The sequence below is a fragment of the Elephantulus edwardii genome, unplaced genomic scaffold (genome assembly GCF_000299155.1).
Source record: "Elephantulus edwardii isolate Elephantulus edwardi_28Jun2011 unplaced genomic scaffold, EleEdw1.0 scaffold00201, whole genome shotgun sequence".
Taxonomy (NCBI): domain Eukaryota; kingdom Metazoa; phylum Chordata; class Mammalia; order Macroscelidea; family Macroscelididae; genus Elephantulus; species Elephantulus edwardii.
In genome coordinates this window covers 1,060,291-1,080,167 of record NW_006399951.1, presented here as the reverse complement: position 1 = coordinate 1,080,167, position 19,877 = coordinate 1,060,291, and the positions used below count along the sequence as shown (strand labels likewise).

The 19,877-nt window shown below is 39.3% G+C and overlaps 1 protein-coding gene across 1 annotated transcript in view; it reads left to right on the top strand.

Annotated features, from left to right (window-relative positions):
* The window catches only part of FTO (fat mass and obesity associated), a 313,815-nt gene that overhangs the window by 33,912 nt on the left and 260,026 nt on the right, over window positions 1–19,877 (top strand). Inside the window, exons 6-7 of the mRNA XM_006897134.1 lie at window positions 1,121–1,264; window positions 8,741–8,860. Coding sequence (XP_006897196.1) covers window positions 1,121–1,264; window positions 8,741–8,860 — 264 coding nt within the window. The remainder of the gene's footprint in view (window positions 1–1,120; window positions 1,265–8,740; window positions 8,861–19,877) is intronic.

The window sequence follows — 19,877 nt, the reverse complement described above, 5'->3', positions numbered from 1 at the left end:
TATTCTCTCCCCCATAGACTTCAATGCCGTAAACATATTTCATCCAGTTTTTCTCAGTCTTACAAGAACTAAATTTAAAATGCTAAAATAAAAAACACAAACATCTTAAGGATGTGCTTCAGAGATATTTTTATCTATGGGTTGGAAGAGTTTTAGGGTTTTTATGTCATTTGAGGAAATCGTGTCGTTATCAAAACAAATGGGTGCACACTCCATCTGTATCCTCCTCCTTCCTGACAGCTGGTCATTCGGTGACAAACTGTCCATTGCACCTCTGTTTTGCTTTCACAGACTCAGAGAGACCGTGCAGGTAGTTGTGTGTTCTCTTGCTAATACCCACTCAGTTATACTGTGAGCATTGAGAGCGTGAGCAACTTCTTCATTATTTGAAGAATATTCTGCCAAAGACTCCAGCTGACCTATGAAATACCTTTTGTGCAGAAGAGAAATGAGTTCTTTGCCGTTTGTGTCTAACTTTTCCCTGCCAGTCACTGCTCTATTGTGTGTACTTTTGAACCAGTTCTACCATCTGGTTGCTTTTCGTCACTATTACTCAGTTCAGTGTATTTACTGGAGATAAATTCAATCAATGTTCCTGACTTGGCTAGTTACACTCAGTTGCCATGGAGTTGTTTCTGACTAATAGCAACCTTTTGTTGGGTTTCCCAGGCTGTAAATCTTTTTGTGTGTGTGTGAAGAGACTGCTCATCTTTCTCCTTTGGAGTAGCTGATAGATTTGAACCCCTGACCTTTTGGTTAACAACCCAACATATTATGTACTACACCACCTGAACTTCTTACTTCTCAGTCATCCAAGAAATAATTAAAAAACTCAGGTTCTAGGTGCTGGGGAATATTTGGAAAATGTATGTAAGAATAGAATACTGACCACTACTTAGTTACAGATATGGCCCCACATAAACAATATAGTGCTAACACGATGAGTGGACTTGATGAAGTCCAATTGGCAGCATAAAGCCCAGTGAACAGCCCATAGTGGTAATTTTTGAATTAGCAAGTATAGCCCAATCTATGTGGACAGCAGGGAGTGAACAAATGCGGACAGTCCAGTAAACATGGATGTTGCTCATAAGTTTGATTTCTGATTCTGCCTTGGCAGTGCTCCACCGGAACCTTGGATTATATCTTCCAGCGATGCCAGCTGGCTCTGAAGAACGTCCGTGATGAGGTGGATGATGGCAATGTCTCTTTGAAATCCTTGGCACCTGCGATTTTGAAACTAGGAGAAGAAATCCACAATGAGGTGAGGACTTCCAAGTACTGTGCGAGTCCTGAGATTCTGTCCTACTTTCAAGCGAACAAATACATCTACTTCATTTTCATACTGGTATAAAGGAAAGGGTTCCTAGTTCAGAGATAAAACATGGTTTATAGGTTTTGGAAGTGACAGTAGCCAGAGTGTTGGCATTTCTGTGCCAGATCTCCAGTTGCCTCTTTATTACAGAACACCCTCAAATGGGCCAGATAGCAAACACATGTGTGTGGAGAGGTTGTTCATGGATTTAGGAAGTATGAATCTTTTATGACCGTCCTATCATTTGCTCTGTAGCAAAGTGCTACCTCTGTCCTCTAAAACTGTAAGGAAACCTGCCCTTTGTTCTAGAGGGAGATACCATTTCTATCTTCCAAGGCTGGAAGATTACTGTACAAATTACCTGGCTAAGAAATCTAGAACAGAAGCATCTGTGCATCCTCGCCAGACGAGGAGAAATACATGCACGCATTGAAGAAGAGTCTCCCAGTTAGGCCTAATGGGAATTGCAGGGGGACCCTGCATGTGAGACAGTACCTGACTTCTCATTGCTTATTTGCCATTTTGCAGCCTCTGGATTCTGTTGGCCAAACTTTTCCCTGCTCTACTGTTCTAATTCATACTCTCACTTCTTAAAACTATCTTTTGAGTGTATTTATTGTTATCTGTGACATTTTTCTTTATTTTTTGACATTTTCTTTAAATCAACTAATTTCTTACTTGAGTAACTGTCTTCAAAAAAAGAAAGTTTATGACATCATTTGATGTGCAAAACCACTATCCGTGGACAAAAGAATAAGAAAGCACAAAAACATACACAGAAAAACAATGTGAATGAACTTTGTAAGTAAACCGGTATAAAAGGAAAAAAAAAACCAAAACGAATAAAAAAATTAAAAAAGAAAATAAATAAAAAAATACTTGGAGGAAACAGTAGTGTTATTATGTTCAAGGAGGTGCCCTCACCTATGAAGACTTTGAAACTGAATTCTGCTTTCTTTATGTTAAAATGGGTTACATGACTTCATAAAATTACTAAAATATCCTTGAACACTTCTCTGAGTAAATTTTTCGATTGATTCTTCAAAAAAATTCTTCAAAGGGAAAAAAAGAAGTGAGTTTAGAAAATGGTGGCGAATTGTTGAAAGTCATTGCCAATTTGAGACTCATGATTTGACTGTGATAGAAGGATGAGGAATTCGGAATGGAAAAATGTTCTTATTCATTCTTTTGATAAATTATTACCAAGCATGTGCAGACACTGTTCCACGTTTTTAGCATATGACAGTAAATAATTTAATAGACATTCGAGTAGTGGAAGATGACAATAAATAATAAATATAATACATTGGTAAATCATATGGTATATTAGAAATTGAGATTTTTCTGTAGCACTTCTCGATTTCTAACATGCCATATGACTTATCAGTGTATTGTATGTATTATTTATAATGCTGCAGAAAATAAACAGACAAAGAGAGCAAGGTGATAGGGATTGAGATAATTAGAGAACACGTCTATTGAGTTGTCCTATGGGCAGGGACTTGAAGGAGATGAGGAAGTGAGACATATTGGTACCTTCGGAAAACAGCCATTGCAGAGACTGTGAGAGAGAGAGAAAGCCTGGCATTCGTAGAATAATTAACAAGGGTCATCGTGGTTGGAGTGGAGACAATGAGATCATGAGGCCTAGGGGGTGATGTCTCCCAGCCTGTGATAAAGGCCATGAAGGCCTTTAAAAGATCTGCGATGACAGGGTCTTTCCTTTTTATTTGGGGCCACAGGGAACCATTGAAGAGTTTGAAGCAGAAGAGAAACAATGACTCCTCTCACAATGTCATGTGATTAAGTATATTTAATATGTTAGAAGTCCCCGGATGATGCATAAAGTTAAGTGCTGAACTACTAGTTGAAAGATTGGCACTTGGACCTGCCCTACAACCACCTTGGAGGACGGCGTTCCTGATGTGTCTTGAAAGCCCTATGAAACAAGTCTATTCTATACACTTGGGTCACGGACTTAGACCAGACAGCAACCAGTGGCCACTGTATAAAGACCTTGTCACTTGTCCTACGCTGACTGAGACACTCCTGTAATGCAGTCTGAAATTGGTCAAGCACACACTGCGGATAGGCTTCGGTGGGTTTGTGTGGTTTTTAACAGGCCCAGAGTAATAGAGCTTCCCTTCTGTTGGCAGTGCCGGTCCTTTGGTTTTTACAGAACGTCAGCCTTGCAGCATTCCATCCTAATCTTGACTTGGCCCACAAACTCATTACTATAAAGATGCTTCCAATCCATAGTGACCCTCCGTCAGGGTTTCCATAGTGACCCTCCGTCAGGGTTCCAAGGTTTTCTTAATGAGAGAGCAAAGACTGCCCATCTTTGTCCTGAGTCCTGAGGAGCAGCTGGTGGATTTGAACCACTGGAGATGTGAGACCTTTTGGTTAACAACACAGAAGCCTGTGAACTAGGCCATGAGAGCGCCCTATCTACTCTCCAGGTCTGGGGGGGAGGCCTCCCCAAACCTAGCAACTTCTTTATTTATTTATTTTTTTAAAAGAAAAACAAAACTCTGAGTCAGACAGCTGGAAATAGGTTTTTCTTCCTTGATAAATTTTAGGAAAGGCGCCAACTACTTTTCTTGGCATTTGGGGAATTAGTGAGGGTAGCATTTGACTGTAATTATGTAATTTTTTTTTTCCTTTTTCTAATCAACATCATTGAAATGGAAAAGTCAGGTCATAGAGTTGAATAAAATGCAGGCCAAGGGATTTGATTCCCACAAAGATTGTATCTCATGGGCAGTGTTTCAGTTCATGAATAAAGCTCTGTTGGGAGCAGATCCATCCTGTTTGCAAAGGTATTGAACTTTTCTGACTGCCATTAACAGAAAGGATGGTGGTTGACATGAACTGACAGATGTTAAAACTGTTTTTGCTTAGAGAATATCATGACAATGTAAGGTCCTCGGTGACAGTATGTTTTAGGTCTTGTTCATTCTGTATCTCCAACATTTAATTATGCATATATCAGTGTGTGTGTGAATGTAAAGCTATTACACATACACACACTATTAAAGATGTTTCACTTGAGAAAGTAAGAAAAGTAAAAACCCCCCCAAATAATTGCTATTATTATTGAGTGCTGTTTATCAGTCACTGTTGTCAGTGTATTAACCCATTTGGTCTTTATCACAAACTTATGTGGTTATTGTGAAATTATCCCAATTTTACAGATGATGTAATTATTCAGTACTAGAGCCCAGTTCTTAATTAATTCCAGACCCTTTGCTTTTGTCCATACCTTGCAAGATAGTTGTCCATCCGAGGAAGAAGATAAAGTCATTACTGAATAAAATGGACATAACTACTGCTTTGCTCTGTCTTTGCTCTTGAGTTTCATATACTAAAATTCAGACATGGTGTGCCTTGATAAAGTGGGCGATTTACCATGTATTCATGTTAGGACGGACTGCTGAAAACTGTCATTTTTATTAACCACACAAAGTGTTGCTGTGTGTCATTTGCTGGCGTTAACTTGCAAAATAATAATGAAAACCACAAAAAGAAAAATATTTTACTTAGAGGAGAACAAATTTATAGAGTCATTGGAATGGAGCCCTGCTCGAAATTGGAGACTAGCTGAAATTACTCTCTGGTAGCATTAATCCGTAGAGAGTTGCGTTGCCAGTTTTAAGGTGGTGCCTCTCAGGCAGTTAGAATCCATTAGCGATTACGGGGAACGAACATGGTCGATCTTCTCCCCTTCGATTTCCCTGCTGGAGGTTCAGCAGTGAGTGAATTCCAACTTAACAGCAATGAGAGCTTTTTGTAATTGCAGATGATATTCTGTTTCGTTTCTTGAAATACTGTGGTTCTAATAGTTGATATGTTTTGTCTTCTTCAATGAAAATAACCAGCCTAAATATAGGAAAACCTTTTGAAATCTTTTCACTCTTCTAACAGAACTAAGCTGATAGTCTGTTCCTGTGTGTGAATGAACTTCATGTTAAGTCCATTATAAAGGATTCTTTTTTCCCCCTTTGGTAATAAAAATGTTGTTAAACCTGTATCTTCACTGAGGGTGAATCATACTTGTTTTCATTCTCCTTTCAAAGCACTCAGTTTACTTCTGTTAACCACTGTCTTTTCATACCACAGATAAGGTTTAACAACTGTTGTCTTAATATTGTCTACATTTCTTATTTTTTGTTTTCTCTGTTTAATCAGCTTTAATTGAAATCAGTTCACTCTTTCCAACAAACATTTAGTTAATGTAAACCAAAACCTTTTCATATGGCTTGGTGTTCTCAAGTTAGTTATTTGAGCCATTTTTACCAGAGTTAAATCTTCACGAGTTGCTTTTGTTTGCCTCATGAAAGTTCAATATAGATAAATAAACAAAAAATTCTTTGTGGTAACAGGTGAGGATTATAAGAGCTCTAAGTTTGTACATGGAACATGATTTCCTTAGCAAAGCCAGATGGCCCAGCCTTAAACTGTGGGAGCTTTATATTTCTTTAGAGGGTAAAAGTGAAAAGAGTTTTTTGAGGTGGAGTTGTATTTTGATGGTAAAAATCTGATTTTTCAGGTTAAAAATTAGTGATAGAACACTTAGAAAAGAGACCATTATATCTTTCCAAACCCTTGTTAAGTCTAAAATATATTTGAATTATTACAATTGCAAAGGACAGAAAGCCTAATTTGTAAAAAGTGTCAGGAATAGCTTGATCAAGAGTATTTGATGTGACCAGAATTTGTTGGAGGATATTTTTTCCCCCGTCTTGCAACTACCTCCTACTGTGTTGTTTTTCCCCCTTCTTGGCAAACAAAATAACTATAGTTGAAGGCATTTTCACGTGAATACAAAAAGAATGTCTATTTATGCTTTATTGATTCTGCACAGGCAGTAGACTGTGTGGATCATAACAAGTTATGGCTAACATTGAGAAGAATGGGAATCCCAGAGCACTGAATTATGCTTGGCCATTGGGTGAACAGAGCAAAGGAACACTACATGGTTTAAAATTAAGAAAGGAGTGTGTCAGGATTATAGTCACTCTCCATACCTATTCAGTTCGTGTGCTGAGTAAATTATTCAAGAATCTGGATTCTATAAAGAGGATTGTGTGGTATCAGGATTGGAGGGAGGGAGACGCAGCAATAACCTGCGTTATGCAGATGACAAAATCTTGCTTGTGGAAAGTGAGGAGACTTTGAAGCAGTGTTACAGAGGATCAAAGAATACAGCCTTCAATATGGATTGTGTCTCAATGTCAAGAATACAAAGATTCTTATCACTGAACTGGTAGGCAGCATCATGATGGATGGAGAAAAGACTTGAAACTGTCAACCACTTCATCTTATTTGGATCTGCAGTTAACACCTCTGGTCCCATCAGTCAGGAATTCAGGAGATACATTGCATTGGGAAAGTCTGCAGTTAGGGACCTCTCCAAATTACTGAAAAGTAATGATTTCAGTTTGAGGACTAAGGTGCATCTGATTCAGTCCATAGTCTTTCTGATCACTTGTTATGCATCTGAAAGCTGTATAATAAATAAGGATGACAGAAGAATTGACACCATTGAGCTGTGTTGTTGGAGAAGAGCACTGAACATCCCATGGACGGCCAAAAGAACAAACAAATACGTCTTTTTTTTTTTTTATAAATTATTATTTGTGTGTGTGTACCATCATATCAGATCTGACTGGTACAGGAGGAGATTGTTCCTCCTTCTCCAGCAGAGCATCTTGTGGATTTGAACCAACAAATATGTCTTAGGGAAGGTGCAGCCAGAGTGCTCTTTGGAGGCAAAGCTGATGAGGCTTCACCTCATAGACTTCAGGCATTTTGCTGGCAGGGCTCTTCCTTTGAGAGAAACATGATACTCGGAAGGGTAGAGGGTCAGCGAAGGAGCAGACCCTCAACCAGGTGGATTGACAGTGACTGCCACAGTGGGCTCCTCTGTGTCAGGAAGTGTGAAGAAGGTGCAGGATAGGACTGGTTTCAGATAATGCTGTTTAAAAGGCCACTATGAGTCATACTTGACTCGACGGCACCTAAAAACAACAAGGCATTTTCTGATTGAAAATATAGCTAATGCTTTCTCATCTGCTTCTATGACTAGAGAAAAAGGTGGTGGCTTAGATTGGTTTAGAACGAGATCAACATAAATTTCTACTACTCCTGGCTTGGAGCTGGACCTCTTCTGTTCACCTGGACCAAGGCTGGGTAAAGATTTAGTTGCCTGATCTTACCACATAAGTGAGGTTTTTATTAGATGTTGTTATTGTTATGTGTCATCGAGTCTCTTGTGACTCATAGCAACCCTATGTACAACAGCCAAACCCTGCTCTATTCTGTGCCAATCTCACTGTCTCTGACACATCCACCCCGATTACCCCAGTAGCTGAATCACTCCACCTCATAGACGGTCTTCCTCTCCTGCACTGTCCCTCCACCCTCCCAAGCATAACATCCCTCTCCAAGGACTGGTCCCTCCTTACAACATGTCCAAAGTATGTTAGATGGAGCCTCAGAATCCTTGTCGCCAAGGAGCCGTTCAGTTTAACCCTCTCCAGGATGAATCTGTTTGTTTTCCTAGCAGTCCATGGTACCCTCAGTACTCTTCTCCAGCACCACAGCTCAAAGGCATCAATTCTCCTCTATCCTCCCTAGACATTAGAATAATAGGGGGTTTATTAGAAGAAGGAGGAATCCTAACAAGTCAAATAGTGGGCATTTACTATAGCTGATCTTTAGGAAATAAAATAAATTCCTAATATCTTTGCTACTCTTTTTTTATGCATATACATATTTGTGTATATATTTGCTCTCTCAGTTGCAGTGGTAGTTGGAGTGACTTGCAGATTTACGGTCTGCCTATATAATTTTATATTCTTTAGTTATATGATTAGTTACTTATCACCACTTCTTTCTGCTATGTGTTTATATTTTGCTTTAATACTAATCTTTAATAACACTCATAATGAAAACTGTCTCCTGTTTAGTTATATCCTTCCACTCATACATGGTGCTACATGGTGCGGAATGCTGTCTACCTCAGGGTCACAGGACTCTTTATTGATTACTTAGTTTTCTCACATCTGACTAGTGAAGGTAGTTGATAACCCATCTCAAGTCTCATTCCTCTTTGCTTGACTTTGCAGAAATGCAGGTTTTCTTTCAGAGGCAATAAATTGCAAGGGAGGAGAGCACCCTTCCTTCTCCCGTGGGGCCGCTGGTAGATGCAGACTGCCAGGGAGGCGTTGCCTTTGGGTTTGTAGTGCAGCTGTCTACAGACAAGGCCTCCAGAACTCCCTCAGAAGCCCAGCCGGCTGGGGTGCTCTTCACCTTTCTTCCCCCTTTGACCATTTAGTTACTGGGAGAAAATGGGCTAGAAAAAGTCATTTCCATATTAACCTATCACAAGGGTGTTATAACTGCTGTCTTTCTGGTCCGCAGGTAGAGTTTGAGTGGCTGAGACAGTTTTCGTTTCAAGGCAGTCGATACAACAGATGCACTGATTGGTGGTGTCAACCCATGGCTGAGCTGGAAAGAATGTGGAAGAAGATGGAAGATGCGGTAAGGACATGAAATTCGGGCATCATAGTTTTTAGTGTGCTGTGCTATACAGAATTTTCACTGTTTAAGTTGTATATGGACCTGCATATTAATCGTTTTATGTTTTTGAAAGGGATTATTCTTGATAAGACAATTGCAAAGGCCAACCTTTTCTCACTCCAATCTCAGTTCAATTCAGTAAGACGTGGTAGGTGCTTAGTGGTAACCCCGGTCAAAGGCACACAGTTCACATCCACCAGCAGCTCTCCGAGAGAGAGATGGGCAGTCTCCTCCCATGCAGCTGACTGCTCTGAAAACTCTCTAGTCAGTTAGGAGTCACTTCTGACTCTGTGGTACGTAGTCACGAGGCACTGTACAGGTCATATGCTATGAAGTGGTGATGAGGGGAGAATATACTATCTACCTCATTTGTATTTCTTTGTACAATAAGTTAGATTCACTTGGTATTGTAAAGTCAACTTGGTCATTACCTTAAAGCTTATCAGTTTGGCAGTTCGAACTCACCCAGAACCACTGGGAACAATAGGCCTGGTAATGCATTTTGAAAGTTCACAATCTTGACAATCTTACAGAGCAGTTCTCCTACACACACACACACACACGGTCCCTGTGAGGCAACATCTGCTCAGTGACAGCTAACAACAGCAGCAACACAAACAACAACAACAACATGCAGGATGCACTCTTTTTTTTTTTTTTTCATTTATTATTAATTTCAATGAAAATTTACAGAGACTTTGGGTTTCCATTCGTTCATTGCTGAACTTTTTTATCCTCCCAACCCTGCCTCCTAGTACACTACCCTCTTAGAAAAGTAATAGAAAAATTCTTTCATTGTTTTACAAACCCTCAGGACGCACTCTTCTAAAGAGCTTTCCTATATTCACTTTTAAAAAAAAAATTGGAGGGGAGCTCTGGTGGCCTAGTGGCAAGAAGCTGCACTGCAGTCCCAGAGATATGCGGTTCAAATCCACCAGAAGCTCTGCCGGAGAAAGAGGGGCAAGCTCCTCTTGTACCAGTCAGATCCGATTTGATGGTACATAGAAACAAATAATAAAAAATAAATTAAAAAAAAATCGGATAAAAGTTTACAAATTTTGTTGGTTTTTCAAACAACTGTTCATAGACATTTTATTTTCTATTATTAATTACTACTGATTAGCATAGTAAAGTAATGACACTATCATTTTCTTTTTGTGCATTGCCTTTCTTTGCCGAACTTACCCATTTATTAATTTGCCCCCCACCCTTTTTCTTTATACGTGTTAACCTTCCAAAATGAATTCTATCTATATGTAAATCTCTTCTTTGTCATTTAAAATAGTGGCCTTAGACACATGCTTGTGGGGTTTTTTCCATTGATAAATTCTCTGAAATATTTAAGAAGTAAGACCAGCCCTACACAGGTTTTTTTCATTTTCAGAAAAGATGAAAAGAAGAACCACTTCTAACTTCTTTTATAAAGTCAGCACTCCACTGATAACATATAGAAAAAAGACTTTATGGGAAAACTACAAATCAATTTCCCTCATGAGCCTCAATGAGAAAATTAGTGAATCAAATCCAAAAATACAGAAAAAAGTATACTATGCTGTGATCGATTAATTTTCCAATGCCGGGCAAATCTTGCATCCTTGGAATAAATTCCATAATTGATTTAACATTTGAAAGTGAGTGAGCCCCACACTGCTGTTGTGTATGGTGACCTCAGTGCGCAGCAGAACAAACAGCTGTCCAGTCCTGCATTGTCTCCAGGTTTCAGATCAGACCATCCGTGATCCACATGGACTTCCAGAAAAGGTTGACGTTGTCAAGGATTTCACTTGACTGCATCCGCAGTAAACGGCCGTGGGAGCAACCATCAGACATTGTATTGTAGTGGGAAAATCTGTTGCAAAGTACATATGCATGGAAAAGTTGTGCAGTGAGTAAGAAAGATCGAAGAAGAATCAATGCCTTTGATTGATGATGTTGGCAAAAGAACACCTACGTTAACTTTTTCCAGTCTTCCCTGTATTAACTTTTCAAATCCTTGCAACAGTCTGATGATGTGTAGAACGTGTTTTGAATCTTAACTTACTAATGTGAAAACTGAGGCCCAGGGAACTTCAGTAACTCTCCCATTGTTAAGTGGCAGAGTATAGTTTCAATCCAGGCAGTGTGGCTTCTGAGTCTGTACTGTTAACCTTCAGATCCAAACAACATAAAAAAGGAGAGAGACATGAATATGGCTAGGTATCACCCTGTTGCTGTTAAGTGCCATTGAGTGGCAGGCGACTTATCGCAACCCTATGAAGGAGAATCCTCGACGCTTGGGTGCCTATGGAAGTAGATGCCACTCCTCCTTCCAAGCTTGTTTTCATCGGGGAGCTCCACCCCACTCTCTGTCTGCATTGGGTAGCCAACCATTAACGCATTTGACACATCAGTGTCACAGTGTTCAGCCTCACAGCAACCACAAGTGACTGCTCTACAGCAACTTGTACACCAGGGCTAAACGACCTAGAGGAATGTCTGAACAAAAACAATGAAAGACAGGCCCGAAGGCTGTGGATTAAAAGTCACCCACCTTTGGCTTGGTAGCATCGCCTTCTGTCCACTGGGCCAGCTGATCTCTCTCTCCGTGTTGATGTTATTGTTGTTAAGTGCCGTCGAGTCATAGGCGACTCATAGCGACCCTATGAAGGCGAGTCCTCGACAGTTGGGAGGTATCACCCTAGCTCTAGTGAAATTCTGTATTAAGAGTATTAAACAAAACTAACCAAATCCCAGCTCAGAAGAGGGAATATTAAAATCAGACCACTGGAATGGGTCCTGTTGTGAAGTATCACATAAGCTTTTAGGGTCCTTGGAAATGTAGGTGTGTAGAACAGGGCATTTGAAGATTACATTAATCTCCAGCCATTGTAAAAATAAACTCAGAAGTGTGCAATTCCAGTGTGACAGTTACTACTATGTGCCCTGGAGTCATTTGCAACTGATAGTGATCCTATAGGAAGGCATAGAAATGCCCCATAGGTTTCCTAAGCTGTAATCTTTACAGATTTTTCCAAGGCCTGTGATTTCACAAGTTGATGGCCAGTCCTTCTTCCTGGTCTGTTTTAATCTGGAAGCTCCACGTTAGTAAGCAAGCATCTGACAAGCAGGCACGGTACCCAGAAGAACAAAGACAAAGCCAAGACAGACAAAGAGATGGAACTAGGATGCTCCTTAGAGGCACGGACTGTGAAAGTCCATGTCACATATGCCAGACCTTGGAGCAGGACATCATGCTTGGAAGGGTAGAGGGTCAGTGCGGGAGAGGAAGACCCTGGATGAGATGGATTGACACAGTGACTGTGACGCTGGGGTCAAGTGTGTCAGAAATGGTGAGTTTGGCTCAAGCTAGGGCAAAGTTCATAGAGTTGCTATGAGTCATACTGAGCTCAGTGGTACATAACAACAACAGCCACCTTTACAGGAGCAGATTGCCACATCTCTCCTGGTGGAGTATGGTTTATGGATTCAGATTGCTAACTCTGGTTAGCAGCTGAAGATTTAGTGACCACACCATCAGGGCTCCTTCCAAGTGTGACTAGAGGAAGTCATTTAGTAGGGAAGCCCCTGGAAGGTAAGTGGAGACCACTTAGAAGTCCTGAGTTAAGTCTTACTTTAAATGATAGTTGTATAGATAATAGTTAAGCTAAATATTAGTTAAGTAGTTAACTAAATGTTAAGTAGTTAAGCTAAATATTACCTAAAGTAGTTAAGGTAAATGTTTAATTGTGATACTTAACACAGTGCCTATTCTAAAACATTATTCTAAGTGTTTTCTATAGAATTTGACTTTTATTACAACCCTGTAAAGGAGGACACTCTGGCACAAAAAGTTTAGGAATCTTCCTCCAGGTTTAAGGTTAATAGGTAAGAGATCTGGAAATGTATTAGAAAAGTGATAAAACCTACTAAATTCTGGAAATAATACCAGCCCACAGAATTTCAAATAAGTTGGGCACATAAAATTATCTGCAAAATAGGTTGCTATTGCAAGACCCTATTTTTTAATACTGAAAACCTTTGAAAGCTTCAGTTTAAAAATCTGAGTCTGAGTCCTCGAGTCCCTCTTTCCCAGACATCTCTGAATCTTTAATCCTTGCCATTGTGTATATTTCGGGTTTGGAGGAGGAGTGTTACAGTCTTTCCTTGAGTATTTTAATGGTATCACAATATTTCTTTTTCTCAAGACCTGCATCTATGTAAAAACTAAGCATTATAATATAGAATCTCTTTGTAAATCTCATTAGTTCTATTTTTAAGCTCAATTATAGTGGACTGTGCTGTTTTTACGGGACACATGTATTAAGACAACTTCGGTTTCAGCAAAACTATCAGTTTCTTTATTTGCTTTTGTGTGGTTCTGATTTTCTGCGTTTTATATACAGGTTAGCATATCTTCATCCATCACACGTTAGCTCTCACTCATCAGCTTGATTTTGGGTTTGTTATATGACAATTCTGTGGACTGTCATTGTTGATGGCTGTCAAGTCAAGCACGACTCATAGCGACCCCAGGAACTAAAGGCCTGAAGCCCCTCTACAACCATGGACCTTTATCAAAGTTCATCTTTATCCATCACACATTAGCTCTCAGCCATCAGCTTGATTTGGGGATTTTAGATGACCTCTTGCTGGTTTTATTTATTTTTTTTTAAAAAAGCTTTTTTCCAAAGGTTTATTTTTTTCTTGGGTTTTCTTTTTTTTTTAAGTGAAATATTTGGTGAGCTTATGCATGATGTTCATTATGAATAGTCGAATACATTAGGTGTATTCTTATATGGTGACTGTGGCGTGTTAGTTAGAGGGATTTCTCTTCTTTTTGCTCGGGTGAAGGATATTGAGAAGAACGTGAGCTTGGGACTTCCTTGTAATTGGTGCAGCATTACCAAGTGTGCTCAGTGAAATCAGTGGCCTCTGTGTCTCTCCACCTGACCCTAAGAGTGATCATTATCGGCTGGGCCAAGATAAAAGGAATGGTGCTTCCAAAGAAAACTTAAGGATTGCTTCAAGCCTTTTTTTTTTTTTATTTTCTCCTACTTTATTTACAAAATTCTAATACAAATTTGGACAAATCCCCCCCCTCCCCGCCCCGCCCCATGAAGTTGTACAACCTGATGATTAATCTCCCCTCGCCTCGCACATCCTCATCCCTCTGCTTCCAGTCTCTCCCACCCCTCTGTTGTTGTTGTTGTTATGTGCCGTCGAGTCGCCTGCGACTCATAGCGACCCTATGTACAACAGCCCTAAATTCTGCTCTGTCCTGTGCCAATCGCACTGTCTCCGACACTCCCATCCCAATTATCCCAGTCACTGAATCAATCCACCTCATAGAGGGCCTTCCTTTCCTCATTCTACAATAATGGTTTTATACAATATTTATCCTTGTGGGACTGAGTTAGTTCACTCAGCATAATGCTCTCCAGTCCCTCCCAAGTTAGGTAATAATTTATAAATTCCTTGCTCCTGTGTGCTGCGTAGAAGCCTTTGAAAATTACTTGTTAACACATTCATTACTTGTGTTTATTTACTTGGAATAGACAGAATGCTCATTGGAAAGTTCTTAAGTTCTCTGGCACTGTTAGTGCTGTCCTGCCTAGTATTTGTATAGTGACTGTGGAATTGTATAGTGACTTAATATTTGTATAGTGACCTATTGTATAGTGACGTAGTATTTGTATAGTGACTGTGGAATTGGACTATATAGCAGCCCAAGGAAACCTGGTGGTGCCTGGGTTGAGCACCCAGCTAAAAACGTGAAGGTCTGTGCTTTTGAACCCCCCAGGCCCTGTGGGAGAAAGATGTCTCAAGACTGCTTCTGAGAAGAGCGTAGAAACCCCGTGGGGTAGTTCTGCTGCGTCCTGTAAAGTTGCTTTGAGTTGGGACCGATTCCACAGCTGGGAGTTTTTAGCAGCTTGTCTCACATCTTTTCATTTGCAAGCAGTAGGGGGCAATGTTGAGCTACCAGTTGGAGGCTGCACATTTCTATCCAGCCTTTCAGGAAAAATGCATGCAAATGTGCCATTAACTGTCAAAAAGTATTCCTGTTGCTTCAAATTAGTTGTAATCTCCAAGATTCCACAATACAGGAAATCAGTTGTGGGTTAACAAATTCAACAGCAATTTAACATAAAAAGTGCAGTGTTTTGTGCACATTTGGATTCTATAGAATTAGACTAATCTAAAAGGCATTTCGGCATGTACTCATTTTGCTTCCAGGCACTGTATTACCCCAAATTATTACCATTTTACATGAATCATTCTTTATCTTTCTGCTTTGCTTGGATTGCAAAATCATGTGTGTAGTTTGGAAAGACTCTGCTAATAAATGCTTTTTTTTTTTTGGTCTCTTCAGCAACACAGCATCGATCTCTTCTGGTGAAAAAAAAATAAAACAAAATACCTCAGGCAGTATGTGCATTACTTTTCACCTTTTGCTTATGAGCAAAGCAGCCTTTGGCAGCCCTTGTCTAGAGAAGAGATGGAGGCTGTAATTTCTCTCAGTCTTTGTTTCCTTTTCTTTTTTATACTTCGTTGTTGGTAGGTGGCATAATCTCAGGTAAAATATACAAGAAAATTCGAAAACGAGCTTTGAAATAGCCTTTTTTCCCATTAAGGATAATTGCTTGTTACATGTAATAACCAGTCACATATTTTAAAAAGTTTAGTCAGCTGTCTCAAAAACTCCCCAGTCGGTTCATTCTCTGTTCCAGCAAGCACCATTTTTATCATCCTGTTTATTCTTGCCATTTTCTCTCCGAGGATAGTTTTGCTCTGCGTATGCTCTTGTGATGTAAATGTTAAACTTTATATTTGAATGACATTCTGATAAAATATCACATTTTCCCCCTGAATATTATAGCTCATGAATTTATGAGCCATTAAGCCCAAAGCAACATAACCTTTTCTTATAACCCAGGAATTTAGCATAGCCCCTCCTCCACCCTTGCTTCTTTGTTGAGGAAGGTGCTAAAACACTATTAAAATATTGTATTTATTTATTTTTTTTAAGTCAGCCTACTACCCCTCATTGAAGATTAGTGTATTAAGAAGATACTCTTCAGGGTAAGAAAGAGTTACCATTTCAAAGAAACTGCCCAAGCTTTGCTCTCTGGATAAAGAGAAATATGAAAAGGTGGAATCTCCTGTGAGGTGAGGGAGTCTTACTGTAGCCAGAGATTCAGTGGATAGGCCGTTTGTCTCTTAGGGTCTGGTATCATGCTTTGCAAAACTGACATTTATTTTCCCTATAAAAAATGTTTTAATGCTATTGAGTTCACCATGATACAAAATAAACTCGTATGTGTGACATCTTCTAAATGCGTTCGGTTCCCCTCCCCCCAAAAAGTCAATTTGGTAGAATCCCATGGAAATATTCTAGAATCATTTCCAGAGTAAACATTTTAAAAGTATCATTGGTTTGTGTGCTTGAGGAAAATCTTTCATTTCATTGCTTTTCTTCTTTAAGAAGAGAAATAGTAGATTTAGATAGTTTTGGATGTTTTGAATTGCATTTCCTGTCTTGCGAGTTCATTGTCTTGGGGTAGCAATGTGTTTATATGGCAGTTGGCCTTAATAACCTTTATTGACTTTTGCGGTTATAGAGCAAAGACTGGATTATTTTAATGTATCCGTCTTAAAAGTGTACAGAACACAGCATGTAATTATGTTAGGTAAGCTAGGGGCTGTGTTTAATTCTACTCATTTATGCTAGAATTTGGCACAGGAGAACAGAAGGATGTAGAAATTGAGTATGTATTTTATTTAATGGTATTATGCTTTTCTTGTTAAAGTTTTAAGAGAGAAATGTACTTAAGAGTGTAAAAGTTGTCTTTTACAAGTCTGTTGTGACTTCCCTGCCATTTTGACCTTCCCTATCAGGTGCCCCTTCCTGGGAACCCAACCATCGCTGTGTAGCTGCATCGTCCTCAGTCTAGGTTACGTACTTGGAGGAAGTGGCTTCGATGGCACTGATTAGCAGTTTTCATGTTTGAGGAGAGATTACTGAAGTGATTATTACAGCGCTTTAGATTATATTCGTCTTAACTAAATAAGAGAACTGGTTACTGATAACTTTTCCTGAGCACACTGGTGGTGATGGTGTCATAGTTGAATTAGCTAAATTCATTTTAAACATTCTTCCAGGATTAGAGTTTTAGAGATTATTAGGGGATGTGGGAAGAGTGGTGCTATATTAGTTTTCAGTTTATACAAAGGGAGCTGTGGTGGCTCAGCGGTAAGAAATTTCACTGCTGAGCCAAAGGCATGTGGTTCTAATCCACCAGATGCTTTGTGGGAGAAAGAAGGACAGTCCCCTGTGAGATTTACTGAAAACGTATTGTGAGTCAGTACGATTGGACGATACACAGCAGCAATAATAACAGTTCATATTAATGGTTAAGCCACCCATTTCTCTCTCTCTCTCTCTCACACACACACACGCACACACTCTCTTCTCTGTCCCTTCATGTCAGTGTACAGACTTGGTTACTTGTGCAATTCTGAGTTCTGTTTTTCAGGGTTTACAATTCTCATTTAGGAGTAGAATATGTCGCTATGCCTGGTGACTTTAAATGAAAGTGAATTCCACTCTCTTTTTTGATCCACACGATACTGAACAGTCCAAGATAAGCTTAGATTTGAGACAGGTAATAGTCATAAAGCCCAAAGCTTCAAACACCACCACACGTATGGAGGCACTGAGGTTCAATAACTGCATTATCTTATTAAGAATAAAATATCTGAGGATCTAGATGGTACATGAAATCTAACCATGAAATTTTAACCTAATACCTTTTTTCGTGTCCTGTCTTCTGAAATTATCTAAACACAGATTTTTCCGTTTCTCTCCCTCTTTCTGTTGTGTGCTTAGTAATAAATTAAAAAAAAAATAGGAAAAGGGCTGCGTGTCTTGCCTTTTTGGGAAAAAAGAAATTTACAATTCCAAGAGAATTCAGGCATAAGCCTCAAAAACACTATGTGCACAGAAAGCACAAAGGACTGTTTATGATTCTCTTTGAAGTGTTTTTCCAACTGGATAAGAAAAATTTTAGAAACTGTCTGATAGTGTTCAGGGTAAATACTTAAACCCCTTTAGAGAATTTCACACACAGATACTGTGCAGCAGAAAAAAAGGATACTTATGTTTCTTAAAGCTGCTACAGCCTACAGCTTTGTACTTAAAGACAGAGGTGTTGAATAGAATTCTACTGAGGATACATCCAGTGACAATATCTTGAGAAACATCAGAGCCAACCAGTGGGTAGGACTTTCTGTTTTTAACCCTTACATGAGCTTTCTTGGCACCAATACAAGGATGTGCCTGATACATCCTAAGAATGTTAAGAGGACACTTTCCCCTGTGTCTCCCTCTGCACACGATAGGAACAAGACTAAAAAATGATGAAGATGAGGAGACAAGGTGACGGGAGCCAAGAAGTGCAAGATGAAACCGTTGCCATCTTTCTTTACCCTTGGGTAGTGCATGAAGAGAAAAACCAGAATAGAAAGCCGTAGACCCACAGTTTCTTTCTGATTTCACAGAATTTGGCTAAGTTTTGCCAGCCTTTGTTTTATAAATATATATCTCACAGTCTTTTCTCTCTCTCTCTGTATGTTTATGTGTGTGTATGTATACACACATATATATACACATACATATAAATAATGAATTCTTGTTTTTTTAAAAATAATTTGAACTGCACTGAAATTCAGATTGACGTAAATCTGTGAGGATTCTGCTGCGTTCCCCAGGGTGCTGTTGTAGCCTGGGCTGCTGGAATTTATTTCATATTGCATTGACTAGCAGACCATCATAGCATTTCAGATATGATGAGCTCAGATACCTTGGTGCCAGAATGAGGTGTCAGATATTTCCATTTTCCCTGGAAAGGATGTAGCCTAAAACATTAGTATAGCTTCTTTCTTTCTCTTCCCCCCTTCACCCTCAGGAAGGCATAGTGGGCAGTAGAAGTGATTCAATTGATTAAATTCAACTAGAGTCTGCTATTTACCTTATTATATTTATATCTTTGAAATATTCTACATGACTCTCATTCTGGAATAGTAAGTAGTGTTTACTTGTTTATGTGTTTTGTTTTTCTTTTTTTTTTATCCTCAGAGAGTCTACAGTTCTACAGTTTTGGAAATATGACGAGTTTCCAGGAGATAGTGTACATATTGGGAATATATGCTGTCAAGATTTTAGAATCTCCCACCACACCCCTGCCTCATCACATCCCACCCCAAGTTGATTAATAAACAACCTTAGAACTATTAGGTTCTGATAAAAATTAGTATGGTGACCAAGTGAGAAAATTTAAGACATATGAAATACTATACCCTTGCAGAGTATCACTAGAAATGATTTTAGAAGAGTGTGTGAACAGTTAACAATCTTTACTTACAGATCATTTGATCCAGTGACAACATTCCTTCCTTTTCTCAAATCTCTACAATCAAGGAGCTGAAAGAACTCAGCAGTTTGGAGTTCAGTGCCTCTCTCGCAGTGTCCTTCTCTGTGGCTTAACTACCTCTGAAGGCTGGGTAGGGATTCTCTTCTTATTTTGAAGCAATGTATCTGTGGAGTAAAAGGCTTTTAGTCCCTAAACTCAGACATATCAAAGAGCTGTAGGAACGAGTGAGGTTGGCTCTTCCATGCATTAAGGACGACAGTTATCTTCCTGCTTTCTCCTCACTGACATCTACAACATTATAATCATGTTTTTTTAAAACTAAAAGAAACCATGACATGTTGCTTTTTAAGTCTTCCTCACTCTATCTTTGTGATGACTTGTATATGACTTTTTAAATTCTGTCTATTTGTGTTTTATTGACTATGCAAAGAGATTTGACTGTGCAGTTCGTAATACGTTATGGCTAACAATGAGAAGAATGGGAATCTGAGAACCCTTAATTGTGCTCATTGAATGTATACCTAGACCAAGAAACTGTTGTCTGAATGGAGCAAGGAAACCCTGTGTGG